At 38.2% G+C, this 21965-nt stretch overlaps 1 protein-coding gene across 1 annotated transcript; it reads right to left on the bottom strand.

Annotated features, from left to right (window-relative positions):
- Nucleotides 1-6516: 6516 nt before the first annotated feature.
- LOC139733789 (spondin-1-like) lies at nt 6517-16202 on the bottom strand. The gene is made up of 7 exons (XM_071644594.1): nt 16146-16202; nt 12869-13126; nt 12056-12242; nt 11047-11307; nt 10239-10274; nt 9229-9402; nt 6517-8113 (listed from the first exon to the last, which is right to left on the bottom strand). The coding sequence occupies exons 1-7, from the start codon at nt 16200-16202 to the stop codon at nt 7932-7934; spliced, it is 1155 nt and encodes a 384-aa protein (XP_071500695.1). The 3' UTR covers nt 6517-7931.
- Nucleotides 16203-21965: the final 5763 nt, after the last annotated feature.

Below are 21965 nucleotides of genomic sequence, written 5' to 3'. Positions count from 1 at the left end.
CTTTTCCCCCTATCAAAGAACCCGTAAAGATGTGCATTTTGTAAACGGAGCATGGTAAAAATCCGATATTGTCCAGTCTAGTAGAAAAGACAAAATATACATTAACTGTGGTCCAATTATTACTAGTATACATATTCTTAAGCATAATTGTAAATGTATAATCTGGGCACACTGCATAAGTTTTTGTGTGCACATTAAGAAAAGCAAAACTGAGAAGACAGAGGAATAACTATTTTGCATTTATATGTCATTTTGTTGCCCTCTTTAGGCCAACAACTTGACAAAATTTCTGAAATTGACTGTGGCGAGTATTAGTAGCCCCAGGCCATTGTGCCACCACAAACTTATAGACAATGCTGTATCCGGAGGCAAGTCATGCTAATGTGTACTTTTAGGGCATGATTTGTTTTGACCATGCAGACCTGCTTAATTTGTGCATTAAACAGTACTTATGTTTTCAGCCATTTCCATAAACAAATCAGACATCTTGTGTTAGCAGGGTGTTCCCCATATAGGCAATCCATCATTTTATTCAGATTTTTTTTTTCTTTTGAGGGGATGGATTTATTTAAGAAGTGCTGTGTGATAAGTTTTTACTCTTACATTTTCTTACCAAAAGTACTGCACTTTGGAGATTTGCTTTAACCTTTGTAAGTCCTGTTTTTATCCTATTTACATTCAACATTTTGTATTTTAGGTTGACATTCTTTTTAATTTGAATGCATGATTTAGACTTTGTTCTGAGTGTAAATACAAAATGTATAACAAGAGTTATTTTATGTCTCAGTTTCATGCACAAATGATAAGTACAGGTAATAGAATTAGGCTAGTACTGTTTTTTCTGGTAAAACAGATGTATTTGTAATTATATTTTCTCAAGCATTAGGAATTGCTTTTTCTGATTCAATGGCGATGTACATTGATAATAATTATTGCAGTTGTGTGCCCAATTTCTGTACATATATGTAACCCATGTGCATATTGACATACAAACTGTGAATATTGTATTAAAGTGGGGTTTTCTGCCACAACATGGTCCGTGAGTCCTGCACAACATCATGTATTTACTGAGATTTGTAGCTCAAACGATGAGTGGAATGCAAGTACAGGTAACGTGGGAATCTAGTTGTAATGAGTTAAGATACAAGGAGTACTGTAAAAGTGGATATTTTCGCGCGACTAATTTTTCGCGCTTGGCCGTGTCAGAAGAGTTTCGTGTGTTTTTAATTCCGCGGAATCAAGACATCACGCACAGGAACAAATGGCAAACAAAAACATTCGCGTGCTTTTATTTTCGCGCTAGTGTCTGGTTGCGCGAAATGCACGAAAATTTCAACACCGCGAAAATTTCCACTTTTACAGTATCTGCCTTTAAACGAGGTACGTACATTGTCGGGTACCAACCAGTCTGTATGTTTTAACCTATGGGAATTTGTTGAAGTTCCTTTTATTGCAAGATAAACATCAAACAAAGGGAAGTAAAACAAAAACAAATTTGTGCAGATATAACTAGGCCAACTTTTGGTCCTGAAGCAAAACAACAGGCAAATCAGTATGCTGTATTAAAACAGCAAACTGCTTTTGAATATCTAAAGCCAATTTCTACACTTGTCTGCATTGTAAAGTCTGCATACATGCCATAAGTGACCATCCCCAGTGATGAACACCACATACATGTGCTCTGTATTTTCTGAGCTCCAATTGGCTTTGTGGATTAGAATGAAATGAAAAGCAGGTCTTGTCTGCCACATTATTATTGTCATAACAATTTAAAACATTTTACACCATGCACTGAGAATAAGATTTTTTTTTTTTTTTTTTAAACATGAATATTCTAACCACTATCCCTGTAGCATATATTTCCTGTTTTCCTGTTCATGAACATTGCATCATACAATGTACAAAAGGCAATCCTATTATAGCCTCACATGTTCATACAGTGTACATTTATGGATGCACGTGTTCTACATGTATATGAGTGGAATGAGCTGGAATTGACAACCTACTTATTAACAGGATTCCCCTGTACATCTTGTACACACCATATCCTCATTTAGCTTCTGGCTGACTAGCTATGGGCACATGCTGGGTGTTAAAAAACAGAAGGCTTACAGAGTGAGGACTTCATGTGCATGGAGAATTTATTCAAGAGTAGTTTTCTAGTTTTAACACAGGTCATACAAATTTGTTTTTGGGCCAAAAATTGATGTCGATAAAAGAAACTTTGAATTCTCATAGGTTAACACTTAAATTTAGATGGGACCAGACAATTTGCCTTGTTAAAAGCGAATTTCCCTGTATGTCTACTGCACCCTGCATTTTTTGCATTGTGAAAGTAGCCTCTTTGTGTGTGTGTGTGTGTGTGTGTGTGTGTGCATAAAAAACCCACATTTACACATGTACTATATTCACTTAAAAGAATTTGACAGCATAAAAAATGTATGTCAGTGATCCAATTTCAAATGTCTTTTTTTCCCTCTCCGAATATGGTAATCATTGCCTTTGCTGATGGAAAAACAAATGACTCCCAAATAATCCTTTCCTTAAAAAGTTCATAACTTAAGCTTATTTATAAAACTGAAAAAAGAAAGGTGTGTCAGAAGGTTCCATGACATTTACTCCTCTGACAATTGCTCATGAAATATCTGCATGCTAAGCCAAACATAACATTCTACTCACAAACAAAGTGCACTACCGTCATAACGAACACAGTTATAATGAAATTCCGTTTCAACAAAGTAAAAATTCAGGCTGTATCCACTGTATTTTTATTGTTTATTTGTTCTGTTATAACATAATTTTGATACAACGCGAGAAAATCGCTGGTCCTGAGGACTTCTTTACAACAGGAGTCCACTGTACAGTGGACTACCTTTATAATGAAGTCCTCAGGACTGGCGGTTTTCTTTCGTTGCGTTGAAATTTCGTTACACAGAGCCAACAATTTTGCGACCTGGATTTTTATTTCATTGTAACTGGAATTTCGTTATAAGCATGTGTGTTTTAACGGGAATGCACTGTACAGCGTGTCCCAGAAAAGAACGTAACCGGGTTTCTATGCAACTTTTTACTATCGAAATCATACATTTTCTTTATGAGATGTACATCAATGGAAAGATAAACTTTTCTTCTTTCATTTGATGTACAACTTAATGTTATCGTTAGACGTTCATGCATGACTGAGTTAGAACAATGAACAATGGTGCTACCAAATTTTCATTTGCACGCGCAAATTGTGACTTTAAGTGAATTTTTCAGACTTTTAACGTTACACTTTGGAAAAACAAAGTTCATTAGCCAAATATTCATATTTTCTTCTTTCATATGAGACCTAACGCGTCAAATATGAATAACACATGCTTGAGAAAAATTTGCATGAAAACATGCTTAATTTCTACCGATTCTACGGATAGTCGAAAAACAAGCATTCAGCTCTTCTGACTTTAGCATTAGACAATGGGCTCATCTGCACCATTGAATTCACACAAAACAACCGCAGTGCTACAGTGAATGTTGTTCAGGGGGGGGGGGGGGGAGGTATTTACAGAGAATGCTGTATGAGACGGAAAGCCCTTTGTTATTCATTTAGAATAAGCTGAGACATAACCAAAATTATTAAAGACTAATATTGTGAGTATGCTCAGGCTGTACGCAGTCCAATGGCTATGGGAAATCAACATTACAACAATGATAAACATATTGATGATTTCACTGTTTTCATTCCTCTCTACATTTCCCTCACATGTGGTTAGTCCTTCATCACTGACAGGGTTTTGAAGTTTCTGAAGGGGGAGGTGAAGTAGAAAGAGAGGGTACATCGCTTTATTTATCACTGAACTTGCACTTCTAACATTTCAAAGGTGCAAGTGCAGGGTAAAAAGTCGTCTTTTTTTTCGGGGGGGGGGGGGGGGGGGCTGGAAGGTTTCTTTCGGTCCATTTCTCCCATCCCACCTTCCCAAACATTCCGCTGCTGAACACCCTTTACTCTGTAGTTAGCTGCATGGTCAGGCATGCTCATGATCATGTGCTAATTTAAGACCCTATTCAAAACCGAACCGTCTGTAACAATCTCTTTTACCCCTCCCTTCATGTTTTTGTAAATTCATTGAAGCATGAAGGCCATTGTTATCTGCCAAGTTGGGCATGTCGGGAAAGCTAACTGGCTCCTATTTACTATCTATCCATCTGGGTAAAATGGAAGCATATTTTCAAATTCAGTTTTCTCAAGCAGGCGTTGATCATTTTTGACGCACGGGATATCATATGAAAGGAAAAAGAATGGATATTAAGGCTATGATTTGCAAAAGATTGCTGAAAAAGTCTGAAAAACTCATTCAAAGTCGACATTTGCTTGTGCAAATGAATATTTATTAGCACTACTGTTTATTGTTCTAACTCAGTCATGCACAAATTTTGAACAATGAGTTGTGAATCAAATGAAAGAAGAGAAGTGTATCTTTCAATCCATGTACAACTCATAAAGCAAATATGTAATTATGATCGCAAAGAATTGCAATGAAACTCGGTTTCGTTTTTTCTGGGACACGCTGTATAACCATAATCCCAGTCCTCGCATCAAACTAAACCTAAAACCCTATCACAACCCTAATCTTCAGTCCTTGGAGAGAATATGACTGGAACATTATTGTAGTAGGAGCAAATGTTGTGTCTGAAGCATTAAACTCAGCTTTGTCACCCTGTACAACATCTGGTAAAGGCATGGGGAGGCATTTTTGCTACAAAATGACACAGTGTGACAATGTGATTAAAAATGCAAGAAAGTACATTTATTGTCATATATCAAGATAAGTACGATAAAAAGTTCTTCATGAAATCACATGTTCAATTGAACACCAAAATAGCAGAACAATAATTGGTGTGGTGTACACTGTAGATGGAGGATTGTAACACCCACACATGAAATTATCATACTCGTGCAGTGAAAGTACAGTCAATTAATAGACATTTGGGACAGTATATCAAAGTTACACTTCTGGAATTAAAATTCATTAGTCTGCTGCCCAAAAGTAAGAGAGATGTTAAAATGGTCACACATGAATCTGCACATTTAACCACACAAGGGCATTCGAGAAAAAGTTTTTGAGTTAGTTAATGTGTGGAATTCTGACATCAACTTTCCCATCTAGTAATCCTAACACCTGTCCACGATGAAACACATTTACCACATTGGAAATGTGTTGATGCACAAAATCTAAATTTCTCTCTCAAAATCTTACTTGACGCCCGTCCCATCTGCAATGGCTGGTTTGACTGATTTAAACAATACGACTTAACCAGCTTGGAGCACTTTTCAACCAGTAGACAACATTAAGAGCCTCTAGAACAAAAACAAATTCATTCTAGTGCTCCCAGCAGCAATAGCTATCGGCATATGCCTGACTATGCTGCCCCAAAATTCTGTGGTTTAAAAATGCATACCCGGTATTCATGGCTAAAATTTGATAGCCTGCACACACACACACACACACACACACACACACACACACACACACACACACACACACACACACACACAAACACACATTGAAGTACGGTGGCTCCTGATGTTAGATGTTTCTTGTAAATACCTAGCAGACTATTTTAAATCATTTTGTTACAACATTTTTTTTTCTTGACCTGGCTTGCAGGCCCTTAAAGCAACAACTTTTCTCTATGAAAACTAAAAATACAGTATATTCACATATTTCTAAAATGTTTTAAAAACACCAGTTTGTGAAATGTTGAGCATGCTGAGGTAATATCTTCACCCCATTGCTTTTCTAGAATCTAAAGGATCATAAAATTTAAGACATTACATCAGAATGTTTTTTGTATCAGGGTTGTAAAAATTCATCTTTATGACAAAATCTGGGCATTAAGCCGATAACAAAATGCTCCATTTTTTTTCTCTAAAGGTTTACATATTGAGCAATAGTAGATTGGTCAATAGATTGTGAAATGCATACCTCTGAATTTATCTATTAATTGCTATTGCTATAAAAATATTATTCAAACAGAGCATTTTAGTAATACAGTTGCAAAGATCTATTATGTCAGCAACAATGCTTGCATGCTACTCTCGTATGTACCCCCTGTTGCTTGCATAGATAGCTCAAACTGGATTGTCCAAACTAGATTGTCAAGAATTGTTTAAATGCATTTTCTTCTTGTTTTTTTCTTTTTCATTTTTAACAAGGGATGGAGGGAGGGAAATAGAGTGACTAATAGGGGAGCTTTCATTTGTATGCCTATTCTAGAAATGAGAGCTTTGTCACTCAGATCTTTTTAAGTGCCTGATGAATCAATCGAGCAATAATCTTGATTTCCCATGGCAGGCAGAACAGAGCCACACAGCCTTGCAAGGATGGTGCTTTGGGTATTAAAGGCAAAGATAATGCTCCTGCTGCCGACTAGGCGCTCCTTTTTTTGTTACATATGCTTTCGCCGGAACAAAGAAAGATCTAGAGGCATTCTAGCATTCTTTTCAGTCGACAAATGTGCCACGGCATCGTGTGTCGTCTCTAACCCCTGTAATAGGGAGCTTTCGCAGTGGCGACACGTTAAACTGTGCATGTCGTGTGCAAATTTTTGCAGTTGGCATACTAGTAGTTGCAAGCGTGACATCCTGCGTACCTTCAAATGTAGACTGGAAGCCGGACAAAATATTTTATGATGATCAAAAATACTACTTGCACTCACTTTTGTTTCCTTACAACCGTAATAGGCATCTCAATTTCACAAGATTAAAAACAACCTCTTATAACATATACTTCTGGAACACAAATTTCAGAAGAGTAAAATAGAAACAAGATTTACTTTGGCTATCTGGAAATGAATAGTTGTTCACTCCTATCTAAAATTATGAAAAGGAGTTCCACAAAATATTAACAGTGCATTTAAACATCTTCTAATTTGATTGAAAGAACTAACATAAAAACATGTAGCTAACTTTTTTTAATTCCTGACTCACTAGTTTCACTCAGATGGTGATATGGAGTCACTAAGTGATGTGTAACGCATACTGACTGCTAAACTAGGTGGCAGTGGGTGAAGTGGTCACTTTCTATACAAGCAGAAATTTACTGTACTGTGGAAAAATATACTTTATTTACAATGATTCATACAAAGTAACACCCCCATCACTCTCAAAAGACTCTCGGAGAAAAATAGGTCAGAGATCTAACTAGCACAGTGAGTTTTTCAAAGGGCTACAAAATGCAAATGTGGCAATCTAAACTCTATGCAAGATTGGTATCATTACATACAGCATGAGCTAAAACCTAAAACTTAGCATCCATGGGTATCTTTTGCTACAATCAAGTATTCAAATTTTTCTGACATTTAAGAGCATTAAAAAAAATAACGCGCTCACATCCAGCAACACTGATTTTTGAAAGATAAATGCTGGATAATAATGCTAATTAATCAAACGATTTATTGCAAATCATGTAGGTTACACAATGAAATGAACTTAGTGAGTTATGCACAGCAAATATTCAAAGTAATAGTTTTGTTGTATAACAAAAGGCCCATCCACACACTGTAGACAAAACAAAAATATATATTGAACACTCCTCATATGCAAGTGAAACAAACTTCTTCACGTATGTTGCAATATTTTTATCAAAACACTGTGAAAACTATTGGAAAGGGAAGATAGTGACTTAATATTTCTCATGAATTGATTCAACCTTCGTGTATTAAATCGTAACATACATTTGTGTTGTCTTGTTTTAGTCTATCTATTTTAGTCATGTAAAATGACTATTTGCTGACTACAGTGTTTGATATTATGGCTTGCCTTCCTTTCTATCCCCTACTGTAGGATTAAAATTGTAATAAAGTTCAGGTAATCATTCCTCTGTGAGCACACTCAAACAAAAACATAGCATTATTAGGATTTAAAAAAAAAAAAATCAGTCTGTCTCTCGCTAGCATGGATTGGCATTGCAAACGCGTAGTTCCTTGAGGGCACCGCACTCTGCGCCGCGTCCACGTTGTGTCCGTTTGATGCTCCGCATCCTGAACTGCTCCCCTTCCCCACAGGAGATGGTACACTCCGACCACGGACCCCAAGCACCCATGACGCAGTCACGTGACTTGCCTCTTGATGCTGGAGGTACACACAATTGAAGTCACATGGATCACAGCATATATATAACAAAACTCTTTGAAGTCACATGGATTACAGAACATACATAACAAAGCATTTTGAAAGTACAGTGATTTGAAGTAGAGTCATGGTTCTAAATACAGACACCTTTTTTATGTCTCAACATGATACAAGTCTTTGATCTGGCTGTTTAACTCATGTTCCATATACAAACTGGCAAAAGACACTATAAAATTATCAGCATTCTAGATCACTGTGATATGAATAACTCTGCTAACACAATTGTTGTGAATGAAGCTGACTGACTGTATAAGTCAAATTTACATGGCTTGATGTGGCATTCAAAGACTATTTAGGCCGAGCTGTAGAACCCAAATACTGCATGCAAAATATCTGTGTCATGTGCAGTGTTATGTACCATGATACTGACAAAGTAGTTGAAGTTGAAACATTTTGAAATAGACGACTCAAATGGCTTGATTTTCCAAAATCACCTTGAGAAAAAATAATGAATTATTTCTGAGGAAGGCAAATGATCAAATATGGTAATCTACCAATCATCAGGCCACTTCCCTTCCCTCCCTCTTCTCGACTTTTCTTTCACATCTACCATACCCCCATCTCCATTTTCCTGTATCTATAAACCTTGAAACCCCACCCCTCGCAGCCCTTTCTACCACTGCCCCTTACTTGTCAATGGCCCATGGCCTCCCTAGCTCCAACTACTCCTCTCTTGCTCAATAAATCTGCACAGTTAATGACATGTGCTTTTTTCCCTCCATCATCCATTTACAGTGTCTGCCAATATTGGAGGCAACGGGTCTAGAGCAATTATCCCCAGGGCAATTACCCCTGACCCTTCCCCTGGCCTAAATCCTAATCCTAATCCTGAACCTAATCCTAACCCTAATCCTAAACCTAACCCGAACCCTAATCTTAACTCTAACCTTACCACTAACTAGTATTTAGCCGGAGGGTAATTGCCCTCTGGGGGTAATTGCCCAGATACGGAGGCAACCCAACCCCATCCTCCCCCCATTAATATCCCAACTCCTACTTGGTACACATTATATTTATCAAGAGATATGCTTCTCTTCTCTCTCGATCCTACTTACTGCATCTGCCAAGATTGCAGTTCTCCTTCTCTCTGGTGGGTCCGCAGGCCAGGCCACCGTTCCTTGGTCTCTGCTTGATCATCCGCTGGCGTGTACGCTTGCCCTTGCCGCACGACTTTGAGCACTCTGACCACGGACCCCAAGCGGTCATCATACAGTCCCTGACTCTTCCACCTACACACCATGGGGACAAACACGGATGGCATAGTAAACACTGAGCAGCAATCCACAAACAATAGTAACCAAACAGTCTGGTGCCACATAGAAATTAGAGCCAATTTTAATATCTTAAGTATCATAACAACAATAAATGATAGATAGATAGATATAAATGATAGACCGATAGATATACAGATAGATACATAGATACATAGATAGATAGATAGATACATACATACATACATACATACATACATACATACACACATATATACATACATACATAAATAGATAGATAGACAGATAGATGACTGATGGACAGTTAGAAAAACAGACTGACCAATACACAAACTGACGGATACTGTAGATGGATTGACACATACATATATACATATAGATATACAGACAGATACTTAAAGGAATATAAAAAGAAAGGAGTACAGAGTTTGATAAAATGATGCATATTGGGCATATAGCAATGCAAAGGAAGAACTGTTCATATCTTTATTCTCAAAAACAAAAAATTCATATCACGACAGGGATTACAGTAACCATAGTAAAACAGACATGTCTGAAGTGCATACTACTCACTATTTCATTTTTTGCATAGATTACAGTTAACTTCTTCTTTGAAATGCAAATAAAAAGCTTTGAAGACTACAACAAATATTCATGCCCGTTGAAATAACTTTCAAGAAATTAAAGTTCCTTCCCCCACAGAGTTTTGCAGTTATTTTATTGTCGCAGTACAGGTACATCATAAGATGCTGAATATGAAAGATAATCACAGCACATATGACTTTACAACAGAGAAACAATATTCAGGCATCGGTAGAAGTGGAAGCACTTACCTCTTCTTTTGGGAGGCATTGTTTGCAAGTCTGTGCCTTGAGTATGGAGACAGCAAAACAAGTTATTAATATGATAAGCTTCAGGAATGATATCTTAGCATACCTCAGAGATTCACCTCATTATACTTGTGCCCCAATACTGGGGCACAAGTACCAATACCATCATTTCTACACTAATACTCCTCTGTGCAAATACACCAAGTTTCAATTTTCCTGCATTTAAAACAGTGTGGACTTGATAACTAACGTCTAGAGAGAAATATAAAATTGTGCTTACTAAAAGGTTTGCAGATTTTCTTGTGCACTAAAACCTTCATTTATTAGGATCATCATCACCTTCATCATTACAATCACCAGCATAATCATCCTCATAATCATCACTGTTGCTGTTTTCATGGTCATCATCATCTTCAGTTGTTGCCCTTTAGCACTACAAATGAAGAAATCTGGATTTCTAGAGCTATTTTACCCTAGTGGACTCGTAATGAGACATTGCAGTCCTTTTTGGTTATCTTCAACATCACACCATCATCATTATCAACATCTTCACTGTAACAGGTGGTCTTTGACGATTCAAATCCCAGCCATGGATACACATCTGTCTGTAAGCCATTTTACCCATAAGTTCCCCCCCCCCCCTCTTAACCAAGGTGTGTACATAAATGAGCATATGGCATAGCAACTAGTGTTATAATAATGATGAGACTCTCTGGAAGAACAGTGCTTTTACTAAAGAAGCTAGCCTGATTGAAGCAGATCATTACATCATTGATGTACTGCTCCATTTACAAGATGGCCACATACTCACCTTCACCCATATTCTTGGGGGGCATGGTCACACCTAGCTGCTTTGGTGGCATGGTAGGGTCGGGCCCCATGACCTTTGGAGGCATGGTGGGGTCGGGGCCCATGACCTTTGGTGGCATGGTGGGGTCAGGTCCCATGACCTTCGGTGGCATGGTTGGGTCGGGCCCCATGACCTTTGGAGGCATGCTGGGGTTATGACCCATGACCTTTGGTGGCATTGTTGGGCCACCTCCCATCATTCCTTTCTTAGGTGGCATCACACCTGTATGAAGACATCAAATGATCAGAAACTATGACACTGAAACTAAAAATATCGCAAAAGATAACCAATACTTCTGCCATATATCACCTTGCGAATGGAATGCTTTTGGCTATAATTTTGGCTATAAATTTTAGTTGACAAAGTAACATCTAGCAGAAACAATATTCTCTCACATCATTATCCTATGATCATCATGCATTTCAAATTTTATCTCAATTATTGCAAAAAAAAAAGAAACTGTTAGAGTAGTTTGCCCTTGCCACAATCATTCTAAGCTGACAAAACATAACAACTATCTCTGAGGAACATTAAGACATTACGGTCCTTATGGATATAGGCCTACCAAGCTTCATCTACGACATCACTTCAATATTTTGAAAGGAGTTCATGATGCTTGGTTTTGGTAACAGATCATCAGATCGTATGCTGACGTCATATCATAAATAGTTAGACTATGATAAGGAACAAACTCATCATAGCCTTAACTACTACAAGAATAAAGACTATCTTCATCTTTACAGGTAGTGTCATCATTATCAACATTATGATCAGCCACAATATTGTCCATATGTGCCTGCACCTCTTGCAACAAAAAACAGGAATATATTGATTCTCTACCATATCCTTAATACCCAAATACAGAATGATCCTTTGGTGTGGTAGGCAGAGAATGACACCTTAATCCCAGTCTAACAGGACAATAGCAGACATCATACACAGCAATACTGCCAACAAACATGATCCAAACCTGTGTTTGGGTCGACTGAGTGGTCTGTGTCGGGGCTGGTGCGGTTGCGAATATCCAGCCTCTCGAGAATGACTGTTGCCAGGGGCGGGATGGCAGATCTGTCTCTCCGATAGAACGACCTCCAGCGCTGGTCTGTGCTGGTTATGGGTTGGATCCGTTCTGGTGGCTCCAAGGGGGCATTACTGGCCTGGGGAAAGGGAGGAAAATGAAATCCAATGTGAGCTCGGACTCAAAGGTCAACAAATATCAATAAATTATTTTAAAAATATATAATTTTGTCACATATAATTCTTTTGGGACAACTGGTATTACTATATTATGGGAAAATGTACCCTAAAGGGAACATCTACGTTCCATGGACACAGTGAATGAATTCTATCTGGGACCATGCATTAAGAAGCAACCAGCCGAGCTCTTTCAGTAGCATTTGGTTAAGCCTCCAAAATTTGAATTTACTGTAAAATTTATTCAACTTGGGTGTAAACAATTCCATAGCTCCTCCTGAATGTCAAAAAGATACAACAGGGGTAAGGGATATTACGTAATCGTTGTTCACCGATGGTGAAATTACTATTGGCATGTTTGCGTTGACTGACAAAAAAAAAAGTAAGTCAAGAGACAAGCTGCTCAGTAAATGAAGCACAATAGGAATAAAGGCAACAGGTTATGAAAACATTTGGAGAGTAACATAAAGAGAGTTATGTCCAGTTGAATGCCGACAGCTATCACCTAAGGTAGAGGTCAAGGGCATTGAAACCATTCCAGCCACACTGAATTCCCACACAAATCCAACACAGATATCACTTTTCTTACTTTGTAGGTACGGCCGCTGTCAGTACCAGCATCCCAGGGCTGGAGGTAGAAGACTTTCCTCTCTACCCAGCCACAGTCCTCAGTACACATGTTCTCCCGTGTGATGCCAACACACCAGTCCGGACTGGGGCCCATCATTGAGAGGGCGGAGACCAGGTTCCTCCGTGAGTCCACATTGAAGAGGGATGTCATGTTGCGCGTCATGCCATATGCAGGGAAGAGTCCTCGGCTGAGAATCACTGTCTTGACATTGGTGCCCTGTATTTCGGAAGCAAAGGGGGAAAAAAAAGGAAAAAGACGAGAAAACAGGTCCTTTATTTTCATCATTTTACAAAATGTACGTGCCAAAATTTCTTGTAGGGGAGTACAATCTTCACAAGTCTGTCCAAAGGTACTGTAAAACTAGAAACATTTGAGGCATGAAACTTTTGTGATTTTGAGCAGACGACCTTTTTTTGCGGCATAAATGCTAAATGCCACTGGCATTGTGTGTAGACATGAACTTTAATGCGCATTTTACTTTCACGAATCTTGGCTCCATACAAGATTCACCAAAGTGTCATACATGTGAAAATTGCAGGTTTTACAACTAGAAAAGCACTCCGAGAGTGCAGACCTCTGCCAAGCAGCTACTTTCCACCGATGATCTTGCTCTTCCATAAGTGATCAGTGATTTCCACCCATACGTATGCATGCTGAAAAATGCCTGATTTCCCAATATAGAAGCCTTTGATATGTCATAAACCCTCTACTGCATGGCGTGCCTCGCCCTTGCAGAAACTAGAGCACGCACTTTAGTGCACGTTTATAAACCTCCAAAATGCGCGGCTTGAACTCCGAAGTTCATTGACCCTACCTGCCAAAATATCAAAAATCCTTCATAAAATCCATAAAAGTTTCTGGATCACTACCAAAATTTAATCATTTGTTCCTTTTGTCATTCTCAACCTTACCTGCAAGTTTCATCTAAATCCGTTCACGACTTTTTGAGTTATTTTGCACACGGACAAACAAACAAACGGTAACGAAAACATAACCCGCGTCCTGCATTGGCGGAGGTAATGATTACGACATACAATTGTCCTCTAAAAAACATCCTCCAAAAACATGGAATTCTATTTATGCACGCACACAGATGTTAGATTAAATTCAAGAATCTTATCAAGTGCAAACATAAATGAGAAGTATTGAGCCAGAAACAGTGTAATCACGCAATCATGGCAGGAGATACAGTGCACTCCCGTTACAACGAACACGGTTATAACGAAATTTCGTTATAACGAAGTAAATCTTCTGGTCCCAAAATTATCACCATTAAAGTCTATGGTACAAAATTCGCTTATAACGAACACGGTTATAGCGAAATTTCCGTTGTAACGAAATCTTTTCCGAGTGCCACAGACAAAGAAAAACAAAAGAAATGTGCTCCGTTATAACGAAATGCGAATTGCTTTCGAAAATACGTATAGCGGAACAAGCATTTATAGCGTCTCTACATGGGTGAACGCTTCACACTACTGTGTGTTCGCTCCTTGTGTCACGCAGTTTCTGAGGGGAACTTGCGTTTATTATTGTAATACAGTTAACTCATCACATTTCAAATAGCTTTCCAGTGTATGATGAGTATTCAGCAAACACAATATGATATATTTACGTGGTTTCCTTGTTTTCGTTATATATTGTATTTGTTCGGTTATAACGAAAGAAAACTGCCGGTCCCGAGCATTTCGTTATAACGGGAGTGCACTGTACTACATTACAGGCATTCAATGCATTTTTTTACATTTTTTAGGGCAATTTTCCTAAATCTACCCCAATATTTTTTTTTTCTTACTATCTAACTAATATTTAGCTTATGCAGTGCCTTTGAGACATTTGTTCACCCTGGGACCAACCTTCTTGAGGACAACAACTTCTATTTCAGTATGCTCTGTAAGAGTTTGCCTTTTTGGATAAGGTAATAATTTTTTTTTTTTCCAAATGGGGGATGGTCAGAGCATCTCCCTTGATGATATGAGGGAAGGGAAAGAGAGGGGACAAAATACAAGGATTTCTTCTTATGACCATCTCCTGTAGATGTGAACCGCTTGGTACCACAACGCACAAATAAAACAATGATGCAATGTCTTTCTCAAATGTGTTACAACTGGCAGTATACATTTTCATCACATGTTTCACAGATAACTCTTGCTTGAGAAGATGTTCAGTATTACTATATATGTCCATATATCTGCACAAAATTGATGGATATAAACTTGATAACACTTAACAGCATCTAAGATGCATTTATGTAGTCAATTAATACACATTATTCATGCTCAAAAAAGTCAGGTGGTTTTCTTTTTCATAGCAAGCTGTACCTATCCCAGTCTTGTACCAGAGACTGTAAACAGTGACTAATGTCTATGCATGACAAAGCATATCCAATGAGGTACACTTTCACTGTCACATTGCTTTTTTTTCCCCCTCTTTTTTCCCTCTTTCTCTCTCTCCCTCTCTCTTTATCTCTCTCTCTCACTCTCTCTCTCTCTCAATTCTTATTTCCCTTTATCTGATTCTGTCTCTTTATCTTTGTGTCTCTATCCCTTGTTGTCACACATTTCCTCCTTTTACAACATTTCTGTAGTTATCCTTTTTTTTTACTTGCTACAGCATTTTTTTTCCATTTTCCCCACCATATTTATCTTTTCTATTTCTCTCCCTTTCTCCCACTATCCAGCCTACTAATTTCTTTCTCATCTTCTTTTCTCCTGCCTTAAATACATTCATGTAGCAATTCAGTTTGTTAAGTTGATTTAATAGAAGAAGGGTGTAAATGTTCTAGCCTCTGCAAAGTGTCAGATATATTTTTTTCATGGTTCTAAACTGACAGTTCGGTGTGCTGGTATCAGCTGTCTTCCTTCGCTTGTAATTTACTGCGATGAGAGAAAAATAAGTCAGGTCAATGCAGACGGCCCTACAATGTGTCTCGCCTCCTGTCTCTGCTCCTAAACTTTTTAATTAGACACTGTGATATTCATCAACATGTCTCTGGGCAGACAGGGGGCCCCACCCATTTCACACCAAAATCTATAATCTGTCTGCACCTGCCAGTCCCGTAAAAAGAGGGGATCAGTCACGTCTGGGGTAGAGACGGCCCGCAACCCGACAGATCACGTCCCTACGGTCTCACCTCTTTTTGCGTTTTACTTTTTTATTTCGACTGCGGGGACTGCAAAACGGATTACGGTATCTCCCAGTTTCACCGGTGCCTGCTACATCTCATCAGACTCCTCACCTTGGATACCTCTCCTGGATTGTCTGCTCTTGCTCGAGCTTCTCTGTCACTACGCATGCAGGTTCGTCGTCAGTCACAGAAAATGTTCTCTCTAAACATTACACTGAACATGAAGCCTTCTGGCACTAACAAACCGCTGGGCAAGTACATGTAACCTAGTTGCACCATATAAGATTATCGTGAAACATTTCAAACTTTGTATAAAGTGGAATGGTCTTGAGAAGTGCATGGCTGACATCTTTCATTAAGTTATATCATAAGTGGATGGGGGGGGGGGGGCACATGCCCCACTATCTTTTTGTAAACAAAAGAAATAAAAAGAAACGAAATGAAATGGGGGTGCGGACATCTCCCCTTTAGTTTTTGACGAAACCATCTTTTCAGCCAATGAATCCCAGAAGTGGCAAGGAGGAACAGAAAATTGCACACTGAACAGTTTTTTTTTGGCTTTGTTTTGTTTGTTGTTGTTGTTTTAGCTTATCAGCTGATGAAACCTGGAAGTGACACCAAAAATACTTTTGGCACCCCCCTTTTCGGAATTCCTGGATCCGCCCCTGTATATCATTGCTGATCCGTGAGATGTCCCTTTTTTTTGTGAGTTTTACTCTAGCGCTGCACTCTTTCGTCTTGTGATTTGTTTTTCCCTGCATGGCATATAAAGTGCATTTTGAATGCTGAATGTTTCAGTGACCCTACAAAGGACAAAAAAGTCATGAATATTCCTTGTCCTGACGTGACTTTCCTTGCAAAAAATCTGAACGCACAGCAGCATGTGACAGCCAATATTGGTGAACAACGCAGAAAAGGAAGACTGTATCACACACTTTTAGGAAAAACCCAAAAAGAAAAAAAAAAAGAAGAGATCTTTGAATTATTGATCTCTTGAAATGTAAAAAAAAAATAAAGAATTAAAAAGTGCCTTGACGACATGTGCAGGTATATTTCATTTCAATCATTCATAAGTTCTGCAGTAAAAGTTTAATGTGAGAGTACACTCACCTTGATTTGCTATAAAGGTAATATCAATTGGTTCTATGACATTTGCTCTTTCAACAATTGCTCCAATGAAATATTTGCACGTTAAGCTACACATATTAATTCTACTCAGAAACATAACCCTAACCCTAATCCTAATCCTAATCCTCACATCAAAATAAACCTTAAACAACATCACAACCTTAACCCTAACCCTAAGTCCATGGACAAAATAAGACTAGATAGTCCAGGCTAGAAGGCACCCAACCTTGTTTTTTGATATATACAATGTTTTTTGATGGTTTCTTGTCAATTCGAGGGTGCTGATTCCAAATCCGATTGATGCCACTCGCGTAACCTTGAGCATTTTCGGCAAAATGCCAAAATCCAAAATGGCCGCCAGATATGCTAATTTGGCCGTGATAAACACAATAATGTGCATTATATGACCAATGATTCCACCAAACTTTGTAAATTTCTGTTCCTAGAGTTCCTCCATCTGCATTTCCAAGCGAATTTTAATTTCATATAGGTTCATTTAGCATTTAAAGCTCATTTTTTATTCAAAATGGCCGCCGTTCTTATGCTTATGTACTATATGAATGGCAAAAACATATGCATGGAAATATAGAAGAAATTTACTGTATTTCCAGTCCCGTACCTACGCTATCATAAAGTGTTGCATGTGCAATATGTTGGGTGTCACTTACAATATATAGGGGGCCTACATATATGAGCATTTGATATTCATAAACCTTACGATGTTGAACACAATTTCTTATATATTTCATTTTGTCTCAACAAAAGTCTCAACAATATAAGTTCACTAAACGTCTCGCAAGGAATCAATATACTCATATTCTACATGCCGGTTGAATATAAAAATTTAATACTAACACAATATATTAAGGAGCCTAGATACATGGTATTTATCAAATAATGTTGAAAATAGAGGGGAAGCTAGAAAGCAAAGCTTGTATTATGCATTCCCCTAAAACCATATTAACAAAGTACAGAAAATTCCTATACAGTTAAGTGCAGAGATACATGGTTGCAGACAAAAACACATCGGACATTAATGACACAACTTAAAACCCTTTACATTGTAGATTCTTTTTCCAGCAAGGAGTTGAGGGGGGGGGGGGGGGGCAGTCCTGAGGCGAGTTCGAAATGGATCATAACCTCCATCACTTTGATATGATTTAATTTAGAAGTGCCGCCTTGATATTATCGAGCAAACTTGATTTTTCTTCTTGAATTAAAACAACAACAAAAACTGTTGAAGGCATAAACGAAACTGTCCTAATGCAATACCGTACAAACTGTTCATTAAACATCAACCAAGGAGCAATGTGAGGTACCTCTTTCAGTTCTCTCACAGTTCCAAGGTGTTGATAATATACACTTTGACATCATGATCTCATTCAGTCTTGTCTTAAATCTAAAACTGTCATTTTTATTGTCTTTAATGAACCCTTTAATCGTATGTTTAGCAGCAGGCGACATCTGCCCCAAATGTGCAGAATTCTCAGGCTAAAGATGCATATGTGACCGTGCACCTCAAAACGAACATAAAGTCGCACACACTGATTTTGCGCGAGGACTGAAAATAAGTGAAATGGGTCAACCTAGCCAGGGAGCTCACCTCCCTGACCTAGCCGAACTTGACTTTTTCATACTTTCTGAAAGAGCGGGTCTTCTTTTACATTATGCTAAAATTTGGTATCGTAAAACGGGCAGGAAAGTGTGTTTTTTTTAGCAGTTTATCTCGAACATTTTTGGTAGAATAGAGTGATTAGGTGTGTCTTTAGAATCCCTTTTTCATTTCTGAAAAACATTGTCCACACTCTTCAATTTCAACTCTAATAACTTTTGAAAAGATAGTGCTACTGCTTTGAAAGTTGACATTGATTATGGACAGAATGTGTTAATGAGGCATGCTTAATTTCAGTTTAATCTAATGATCCCTTCATTGTTGTTACTCTGGTGGTTTACTTCCTGTTTTTTGTCCCATTCATCGCACAGCCAGCACGGTTTGGTAAAGATTAAGCGCTTGAATAGACACTGTACTTCAGAACCTGTTTTCTCAGTTCACACTTTTCCTGAGTTTGTGCTTTCTTTCCAATATTTAGATAGGTTAGGAGAGTCCATTTGATTCGAGTTATACATCATTTTAAAGCTTAAAGTCTGCTCTTTCAGAAAATGGTCTTAACTAAAAATTCATGTCTGGCGACTTTTTGTTTGCTTTGAGGTGCAGGGTCACATATTAGTCTTGCAATTGTTTTAATTGCAACCACATCTGGTGATGTTCAGCACCTCCTCAGGGGTCAGAGGGCGATTATTTGCCATAGAAACATGATGAAGACATGAAGACTTGCTTGATCACCACCCGTTGAGACCCTATGGCTTTGTTGTCAGGCCAGAGACAAAGTGTAACTTGGGTGGTATCAGAGATGACATCAGACCAGCATCTGCACCAACCTGTTTTGGGGTCAAAGCTTTCAAGTTACAGTTGTAGGGAAATTTAGGCTTGTGGGATATCAGGCGCATTGATGGCAGGTTGTTCAAGGGGGCATTTCATGAAGTGTTTTGTCAGATCCTTTCTTTTTGACAAACCGTTATAAGCTAATTTGTCAGACAAAACGCTTCATGAAATGCCCCCCCCCCATGCTATCGTGTTTGGAAGGTCAGGGTATGCGCTGACGGCACTGGTGACACTTGCCGTCCTTTCCTTCCAGTGTGAGGGAGAGTGATCGAGTGCCAGTGAAGGAGGGTGGACTTCCTTAGCCTATGCTTGGAAGGCTTGCCACAAAGGGCTACCTTGAACATAGCGTTGGCAAGATGGTTACTAAGATGGAAGGCATGGGTCTGATGATAATCTAATAAAGGTTGGGGCAAAGTCTCCAGAAGATGAAGTACTCCACTATTGTCTTGAGATGGGTCAGTACTCGGCTCATGTCATCCAAGGACTTTCTATGAGACGTAAAGGCAAGATCATCTGCAAACTTCCTACGTGAAGTGAATGTAATGTCACTACATAATATATATAGACCTCTAGTGGAGTTAGTTTACAGCCACCAGTATTGAGTAAGGAGGTCATAATTCAGAGTCCTAACACAGCTGGTCTGGTTACCGAGAGCAATCCTGAATCTGCAAATGCTGAAGATTAAAGACAAGCAGTGTGAAGTTATTATAACACTGCTTTCAGAATGAGGCAGCACTGTACAGATCTCAGAGTCTCCCTCGACATCATAGGCCTATACTCAAACACATTCACTCCGAAAAAAACGGTGGTAAAATTCATTTACCATATATAATTCATCTGGGTTAACATTAAAAACTTTGGGGTATTGTTTTCATTTCAGAGATTTGACAACAGGAAATGAGGTGATCCCTTTTCCACTTTCCCCTGCTTTATGTTCTTTCTCGGATGAGGGGACTGAAAAGTTTGTATAATATCGCTTTTAGATAATGTAGAACTGGACAGTTAATTGGAAATTTCATTTGTGTCATCATCTAAGATTCAGCCTTTTAATTCAGTAAATCAGAATGAATATTTTGATGTTGAACATCTCAAGGCAAGTAAGCATCAAATGTTCATATCTAATAATTCCTGATAAACGATCTTGATGTTGGCGTCAATTCAAGTTTTGGTGGATTTTTCCAAATACCTAGGGAAACATTCAGATTGAGGTAGCAAATTTGGATGTTTGCATCAAAAAATAAAACAGCCTTTGTTAGTAACAACCTTCTGATTAATAATCAGCACACAAATTGGTAAACAGTGTACCTGAGTGACAGGAAAAAAAAGAGAAAATTTGTTTATTTCACACGCTCTGCCGTTCATATTGTGCAGGGGTATATGAGTGGCATCCGTTTTGAAGTTTTGTTTTGAATATAATAAGCCTATAGTAATAAACAATAAACTTTCTGTTTGTTTGCTTGTTTGTTTGCTCGCTCGCTTTGCTAGTGGCACTCATCAGATTTGCATTGCACATGCAAAACATGATAAAAGCGTAGGTATGTGACTGAAAATTCGTCTTCTATTTCTATGCATATTTTTTGCTATTCATATAGTACATGAGTATAGGAGTGGCGGCCATTTTGAATTGAAAATAAGCTTAAAATACTAAATATACCTCTTCAAATGAAAAATTTCTTGCATGTGCAAGTAGAATTACTCAAGGAACAAAAATTAAAAAAAAAACTTTGACGGAATAATTTGTCATAAAATTGACATAATTGGGATTATCATGGCCAAATTAGCATATCTGGCGGCCATTTTGGATTTTTGCGTTTTGCCGAAAATGCTCAAGGTTACGCGAGTGGCATCAATCGGATTTGGAATCAGCACCCTCGAATTGACAAGAAACCATCCAAAAACATTGTATATATCAAAAAACAAGGTTAGGTGCACTTTCTATGGAGCCTAGCCTGGACTAAGAGCAATTGTAGCAGGAGCAAATGTCATGTCACCATACAGTGCACTTCTGTTATAACGAACACTGCTATAATGAAATTCCGGTTATAACGAAGTAAAAATTCAGGCTGCAATGTTATCCACTCTATGTATTTTTGTTGTTTATTTCTTTGGTTATAACAAAATTTCGAGATAACGAAAGATAACTGCTGGCTCCCAGGACTTCGGTATAATGGGAGTCCACTGTATCAATCTTCTTTATTCAAATAATTGATACTTTGTGTACATATATGTATCAGTGATCATGTACACCATGTGTAGACAGTGGGAGTTTTTTTTTTCATTGTTCTGATGATTATTAGACCAAGAGAGTAAGCGAAGAAACCAGCATGGGGTTTGAATCCATCACCTCCTTTGCCCAAACT

The sequence above is a fragment of the Diadema antillarum genome, unplaced genomic scaffold (genome assembly GCF_040938485.1).
Source record: "Diadema antillarum isolate AM-2024a unplaced genomic scaffold, OU_Dant_1.0 seq00000491_RagTag, whole genome shotgun sequence".
Taxonomy (NCBI): domain Eukaryota; kingdom Metazoa; phylum Echinodermata; class Echinoidea; order Diadematoida; family Diadematidae; genus Diadema; species Diadema antillarum.
This window is presented reverse-complemented; position numbering and strand designations above follow the sequence as displayed.